The following is an 8187-nucleotide window of genomic DNA, read 5'->3' on the forward strand; positions in this document are numbered from 1 at the left end:
TTTTGTTGTTCTTGTCATGGAGCACAATGTCTGGCCAGTTTGCAGCGAATAATAATTATAGTAATAATAATGTCCCATAGATAGGAAACTTTGAACTTCAGCCATCAATATGAAGGCATAACTGCAGATACAGAACCAGCAAGGACCATCTAATACATATCCACAGGTAAACTAAGGCATAACAACTATTGATATTTATATCATTATTGGTCAGTTGCTGACAAATGTCATGTCAATATGGCACCTACATTTAAACTCAGGCATTTCTGACAGGAACATACTGCCTTCCCTTTATTAGTCCAAATGTTTCACAGTTTAATCCAGCTAACCAATGCTTTTGCATGTTCACCTCTAACATAGTATCTCACACCAGCCCGGAAGCAGCTTCTCCTGGAGATGAGGATCCACTCAAAGATCTTCCCATTTATACGGCATGGCTTCATGACAATGACTGGAAGAAGAGGGTTAAAGAAAAGCTTGATCTCCGAGCTTCTGTTGGTCAGGTCATTTATCAACAAAAACATATGGGATTTTTGGGACAAAGGATACATCCATGAATAACAGGTAGTGCGAATCTGTGAAGCTACAGAGAAACAGTGGTAGTTAGAAAATGTGAGTATAAAAGTAGTTAAGATGAGTGAAGCCATGTGACAGCAGTTACCTCAGGCTGCCCAGCAAGTTCTCTTAAAAGGTTCCCATTCCAGACAAATCTCTGATCTGCCTGTAAACCACAAGAAACTAATTGTTAAACCATTCACCATTTAACACTTCTTTTATGACATGCAAAAATATATTCTAATATCAACGACCTTTTCAAATCTTTGCCCACATGCACATTTAAAGAAAATATGACAACAAATTTGAACCTTAAACAACTGCAAAGGACACATTTGTCAGTTTGGCCTGAACACTAGATGCAGCAGCATCATTTCTGGTGCGCCCCGTTTGATCTTAATTTCATCATCTCTGCCAGCTTCCACAAGAATCAACTTTTGAAACAGTACAGCAATTCGTCACTCACCCCTGTGTTCAAGTATAAAGTCATCCTACTCAAACACACGGCGCCTGCTGGTAAATTAGGAGTTGGAATAGTGAGCGTGGTTGCAGGGAGCATTAATTGATAGTGTTATTTAGCTTTAAAAATGTGTATTTGTGGGTGTATTTGCAATGTGGACACGGAGTGGAATGGATCTCCTGTACTCTGACTATTGCAGACAATATTGTCACTCAGGCTAACAAACATAGCAACAACACAGATGCCTCTAACTGGACAATATCATAATTGTTTTTGAGCTACCAGAGGGAGTCTGTGTCCCACTAATAGCATTTGTAACACAGTTTGTAAACCCTGGGATTGACATTAATACCAGTGGCGGTTTCTGATATGGGCAATATGGGTACCCTCCCCCTAACCCCCATAACTTGCAGGGAGGTTTTGCTGGGAAGTTGGAAAGGTGGTTCACCCAGGGTGCTAAACAGGCTAGGACCACCTCTGATTAAGATTAAATCTTTCCTAGAAAAGTTAATTTTGGCTTTGCCTGCAAATCTGTGTGTACTTCTAAAAGTACCATTCCAGATAAACAAAGCTTCAATCCAGACAGTCAGGAACGCCGCCACAGCTAGAGGACCGAATTGACGTTTCCTTCTGTGCAGTCCCGTTCTGTTTAGGATCCTGCTCAGAGTACGCATGCTATTAATGGTTTTAACCACAGTGTAAAGCAGCATCCGTATCTCTACATGTTGTAGACCAAACATCAAGGGAAACCTGACCAATTCAGGTTAGCCACTGTACTAGCCTAGCATAATACCGCCACTTCCTGGACATAAAATTATCACGTTTTAACAAGATACGTATCACGTTATAACGTGATAGCGCTCGAATTTTTTTCCCCTGCGTGATAGCAATGCGCTTCCGTATAAATGCTTAATTTTTTTAGTGCAAATGAATCTGAACACACAGTGGAGTATACAACATACAACTGCATAAAAAATGTGTTAGTGTAAATAACATGCAGTGGGTTTTATGCATATTTAATCATCATCTTGTTAGTGATCATCAGATTTTAAGGTATTTAAAACCTGCAAAAGCAGACACAACCAGAAGATCAGTGATCTTTTGAAAATCAACAAAAACACACAAAGCTCCTATTCTGCTCCTGTCCCAGTTTAAGAAAATTTGGTTTAACATTCATCTCACTCTACCTATTATTTTTGGGTAATAAAACATCAATAATCTTTAGCGAATAATTACTTATTTAAATAAACAATGGCATTTGTTTATACATACACAACCTACAGAAAGACTAGTTTTATTCAGTTCACTGATTGATTATGCTGTGCAACGCTCTCTCTTTCGCCTCTGAGCTGTTGCTAAGGGTTGATTGCTAGCAGCATAATATCCAGTTTTTAGTTCGTTCCGGGGGGATTTTATTGATTGATAATAATGTCCGGATTTTTGTAGTTTTTTGGAAGACCAATAAGCATCCTTAAAGTGACCTTTCTCCTCCCGAAGAATATAGTATGATGGTCTGTCCTGTTTATGTACAACACACATACAGACAAAAAAAAGTCAAGCATTTCCATTCAACCAATAGGAACGTTTTCAAATTAATTCAAATGTTTGACTTACTTTTAACAAAAATGTAAATTTAGTGCGAAGATTTGTAATGACCATTTACCCTCTCCAGCAGACTCATCTCCTGGAAGTCAGGACTGGTGTTGGCCAATCGCTGCAGTGTGTGTGTTAGGTCAAAGTCAGTGCAGAAGTAGAAACCATCTGTATTCAGCACATTGTTAATCATAGCCAGGAAGGTCTTATTCTCCTGAGACTAAAGCAGAAAAACAAACATGTTTTCAGGATACACTTCTGTACTCTGGGACAAGTAATAAAAAATAAATAAGAAAAAATAAAATAAAATCAGTAGAAGATTTCCATCCATATCCATTTTCTTCGGGTCACGGGAGTAGCAGCAGCACAAACAGGTACAAACATATATGGGGGTACATGTACAGACATGTTCACATACATAAGTATACACACAAGGACGCGTACACACACACAACACACACATATATAAATTTATATGTGTGTGTTGTACAGTATACACATGCTGTACAATACATGCATGTTTGTAACACATGAACAATTTTCTACACTTGCAGTTTTTCCAACTGCATAAATTTATATTGTTGTCAAACCTTTGAGTCTGAAAGCAAGAGATTGTTTTGGTAGCATACAAAAGGAACAATCTTGCTAACCTGGATCTCTGAGAGATGTAGCACCGTCTTCTTATAGGATATCACATCAAAGTCCACAGCCTTCCACACAGCATGGCCAAGGAGGTTGCCTACATTCCTCTTCCTGGTGATGACAATCAGGTACATCCCTGTGCATTGAAAGTTGTGAGTCAAATTGCAATCTTTTTGAAAACTTTAAAGACATGCTAAACAGGACATTTTATAATATGTATACTGTAGTTATCATTAGTCACATACCTGCAACCAGACGAATAGTTCCCATGATCCCACAAATAGGTCTGGTGACAGCAGAGGGAGGAATATCATTTCTACCTACGAAACCGTGAACACAACAGGGAAGAAGTTGAAGAGAAATACACCTTCCTGTATATTACGTCCTTCTATTCATTGCTGTTAAAAAATCGTTAAGAGTTAACAGAATCACAGAGGTCTAGCAAAGAAGAGATGGAAAACAGCAGCTAATCATCAACTACGTTTCCACCATAAAACATCATGGAGCAATACTATGAGATCAGTGTGAGTGCAGTGCTTGCTATTCAGATGTTCTACCTGTGAGGGTCATCTCGTTTGAAACCCGGTCAATGACTAGGACAGCATCAGCTCCTTCATCACAGGCCTCAATGAAGAACTTTTCAGGGGTCGTGTGCCTACGAAAACAAGTTGAAAACATTCAAATTCATCAAATGAAATGTATAAGATTCTCTGTTATCCAACTATACATTCATATAGGTTTATGTAGTGTAAATTATGGGCAGGTAGATACCTGCCCATAATTTACACTACATAAACCTATATGAATGTAATCTGATCAAGGACACACAATAATTAGACGGTCAGAAGCAAAAACAGAAAACAATAAAAAGACATTAAACAGGAAGAAATATAGTCGGAAAGAGAACTTTCACGTTCCCTTCTCTAAGCTTGTCTTCAATTTTATGCGAAGCAAAAGGGAATCAGCTGTGTTACCATGTTAACCGATTGAAACCCAGTCAACATCTAGACTTGTTTTATCTAGACGTTTCTCCCCAGTGTTAGCCGCTACATCACTTAACCTTAAAAGAGGTACAACATAGATTTACACAAAATATAAATACAAGAGTCCATCTTGTTGATACAGTTGCATTTCCTCATAAGTCATGTGATGCAGTCTGGTAGAGGCTGAACTTATTTTTAAATTACTGGCTCTGCTGCTGCCCTAAGAGATGACGGCAGAAGAGATTACACTCAACAACAGACTTATGGAAGACATGCGGAAAACCTTGATGGACCTTAGCTTCCTCAAGAAGTACTGTCTGCTCTGTTCTTTCTTAAGGGAGTCTTCACTGTTGCGTCTCCAGTTCAGATTGTTGTTGAGATGAACACTGAGGTATTTATATTCCTCAACCACCTCCACTTCCATGAAGGAAAAAGGGTTTAATCAATCATCTCCTTTGTTTTGTTTACTGTCAAGATGAGATAATAGCTTCCACCATAGACATATATAAAGAATAGACGCCTAATGGACCATTTTTGCACATAGTTGCTGATGTCACATAGAGCAGCCATCTTGGAGCTCTACTCAGCATTATATGTTTGGCAGGCGCAATGATTTTAATTATAACTCACTGAATACTAAACAGATTTTCACACTTTTTTGCTGGAAACCTTATTCAAACAGCTATCACAGCTACATGTACAAGAACATTTGTTTAATTGCTCAGTCAGATCATTTGTGATCCTAGGCTTGTAATTAGAGAAGCATCTCACTGTTCTGGTTTGGGCTGTGTTGTCCACACAGAAATTTACACAGAAGGTCACACACTCAGTCATTGATGTCCTCTCCATGTGGCTGGCAAAGAGCAGCCCAGTCTGTAGCCTCAAAACAACCATGCAGGACATCTTTAACTTTCTGTGACCACTTTCTCACAGAGCTTTTCATTCCAGGTTGTCTGTGAATAAGGGGTTTATATTCTGAGCAGAGTAAAATAAGGTTGTGATGTGATTTTCCCAGAGGAGGCCTGGTTTACACATATGAGGAGCTAGGTACTGCTTGTTTTTGTTGCAGTAAGTTTGTGGTCTCAAATGTTTTGTTGGTTCGCCACCAGAAGGATGTACCAGTAAGTGAAATTGGAGGCAATTTTGTGTCAAAAGATCGTGGGCCTCTGTGAGTCCAGTGAGCTCACTGGGGAAACAGACTGAACTTGTATGCTTACCAAAGCAGGTTATGAGTACTAGAAGTTTATTTCTAACTGACAGGAAGAAGCTCAACTTGACTAAAGCAAGCTGTACATATGGCCAAACAGATGTAATTACATTTTTAAGTCATATTAACTAATTTAAAGGGTGTGATTCATAGATTTTATCGTCCCAAATGGAAAATTCTTCTCAACAAACCAGCTCAATTCATTCTAAATAAACATGAACTCTCTTGACATATAGATTTTTATCTAAATGGAATTTTATTGTATCAGTATAACAGCCAGCTGGATAACATGATTAATTTGTCCTTTTGTTCTGTGAACTTTAATTGACGTTATGAGCAGCACAAAATTACAGCCATAAAGACATTCATGACAGATGCCAAAATTCCTGTGTAGTACAATCAAAAGGCCCTCGTTAGATTAAATAGAAAATTTAAACAGAAAGTAGCTTATGACATAGGTTATTAACTAGAAAATTTCTGTCTATCATTTTATGTTCAAGTTTGGTGACTGATGATTTTAGATTTAACAAAACTGACAAAAATACCAGAAAATATCTAACAAGTTCTGTTTTAATTTCCTGATCAAATTAAAAATCTTTTTTTTAGTTGTTAAAGTAGATATGCCACGAAAACTGAAATACCAAAGCAGATTATGAGCTCATACAATAATAATCTGCCCATTCTGCTCACGAGCTAAACAATCTCTCATGAGTCTTTATTACGAGTAAAGGACAAAGGTCCTAACAATTGGCTACTTAATTTATAGCAACTTTAAAAAACTTCTTCTTCACACAGAACAACAGTATGATCCCTTTCACAGAGACCTCAATTTCTATCATTTTGGCAAAAACATGAGCTAAGCATGCCTGGACTGAGTTCAGGCCTTCAGGGAGGGGTGACAGCCAAAGGCTGAACAGCAAGGACTACTGAAGTTGAAGAACAAAGAAAAAGTAGAAAAAGTGTTTGTTTGTCATAAAGAGAAAAGACTTTGTTTCTCTTTTGAATTGTTTAACATTCATTGAATATAGCAGTGATATTGACTCTTAAGATGTGAATGAAAAAATGTCTGCCACATTAGCAATGTTAGGAGGAAAGGTGGGTCTAAATTCTTTTTTCAACTTATGAGAGAGTCTGGTAAGGTCATACTGAAGACAGTTTCTGAAGTGCAGTTAAAGGTATTCCACTATCTGGTAAATTATGGGGTGCACCTATCTTATCTTTTGACTGTGTAGTAGACAATCACAGAAATCTGTTTCTCATCACTGTACAAATCAGGAGAACCAGAAAGCATGGCTGAAAAGGTTTACTTCTAGCTTTATGTTTTTAATAATATGTCTTAATTTTTTAAGTTATAAAATTAAGACTTAATTTTTTTATTAAAAATAAATAAAAAATATTTGCTTTTTCAATTAGAAAAAGCAAATAATTGCTTTAGAAAAAGCAAATAGAAATAAAAAAACATTTTGAGTTAATGATAAAGAAAATAAGCAAGGCAACCAACAGTGGAAATCCCTAAATCAGCCATTTGTAGACAACTAGCTGTTGCAGTGGCATAACTACTTTGTTGGTCTTGCGTAATCTAGACCAGTCTCCACAAGCATGCACTAAAATAACCACAACACTCTCCTAAACCGAGTATCTCCCCAGAGCCCATTATTTGCAACCAACTAATAATCAATTAATTATTTATTTAAAAGGAGGTAACATTTAGCTTTAAACTGGTGGCTCCATCTTCCATGAGGTCCGGACATTCAGCTTCTTTAGGTTGCCTAATCTCCTACTGCAGATGGCAGAAAAGGAGGGATAACAGGTAGAACTGGATGACTCACACTCTGAATGAAGGTGTATACCAAAGGTGTGTCTTAATAACACCGTTGTTTGGTCAAAAAAATAAAAAATAAAAAAAACAAGGCCAACTGTCAACGGACAGTTGCTCATAAAGCCTTTTGTTTTATGAGAGACGAGAGGGAATAAGCAAATCACGGAAGTCACATCAACACAAACAATAAGCAAGAAGACACCAATTTATTTTCAGTGTGATGAAGATTATGACGATTAAGGACATGATTGATAGCAACCATGTTCACCGCACACACCAAATGCTTTCATTGATCTCAGCCTTGTGTGTACTTTTCATTATAAATAAGTGAAATGCGAAGCTCGGATGACTCCTGCTCTGAATTTCGATCCTATCAGCAAACTTCAGACTGAACTTCTGCTTCAGTATTAGCTTCGTTGGAACCTCTTATCGTTGGAAGCTTCGTTTTTTATTAAAGTCAGACTAGGACAATAACTGCTACTAGGATAGTTACCAAAGTTAAACGAAAATTACTTACAAATTGTATCTCTCATAGGCGGTCGCCATTTTCCTTCAGAATGGTTGACCTCAGTGACGACAGCATATATAGTTACTTTCCTTTGTGTTGCCAGTTAAGTGTCTGAAAGCAGCTTTCCCGTCCAGCCCAGTACAACCTGGCATCCACACAAGGTGAGAGGATTTTTGGTATTTGTAGTTCAATGCGACTAGAACGCTGCAAGTCATTGTGGATCCTAGTGAGTTGCAGGATCCGCATGTTTAACACATGGTGACACAAGGTTTATGAGACTGCTATCTTTGGCTTTGTTGCTTTTGTCAAAAAAGAACTGTGACTCCTTCATTATCATCAACCTCATTGTACTTCTTGTTAAATACTATGTACAAAAATGCAAGGTCAGTCATATAGATCTGTATTATCATCATGAAAGAC

General features: G+C 37.7%; 1 protein-coding gene across 1 annotated transcript; it reads right to left on the reverse strand.

Annotated features, from left to right (window-relative positions):
• Positions 1-256: 256 nt before the first annotated feature.
• LOC103156728 (phosphatidylinositide phosphatase SAC1-B-like) lies at positions 257-7881 on the reverse strand. Its single transcript, XM_016664550.1, has 8 exons — positions 7777-7881; positions 3808-3905; positions 3496-3570; positions 3259-3386; positions 2679-2828; positions 662-721; positions 550-583; positions 257-451 (listed from the first exon to the last, which is right to left on the reverse strand). The coding sequence occupies exons 1-8, from the start codon at positions 7803-7805 to the stop codon at positions 309-311; spliced, it is 717 nt and encodes a 238-aa protein (XP_016520036.1). The 5' UTR covers positions 7806-7881; the 3' UTR covers positions 257-308.
• Positions 7882-8187: the final 306 nt, after the last annotated feature.

This window comes from Poecilia formosa, unplaced genomic scaffold, assembly GCF_000485575.1.
Source record: "Poecilia formosa unplaced genomic scaffold, Poecilia_formosa-5.1.2 Scaffold495, whole genome shotgun sequence".
Classification (NCBI taxonomy): Eukaryota; Metazoa; Chordata; class Actinopteri; order Cyprinodontiformes; family Poeciliidae; genus Poecilia; species Poecilia formosa.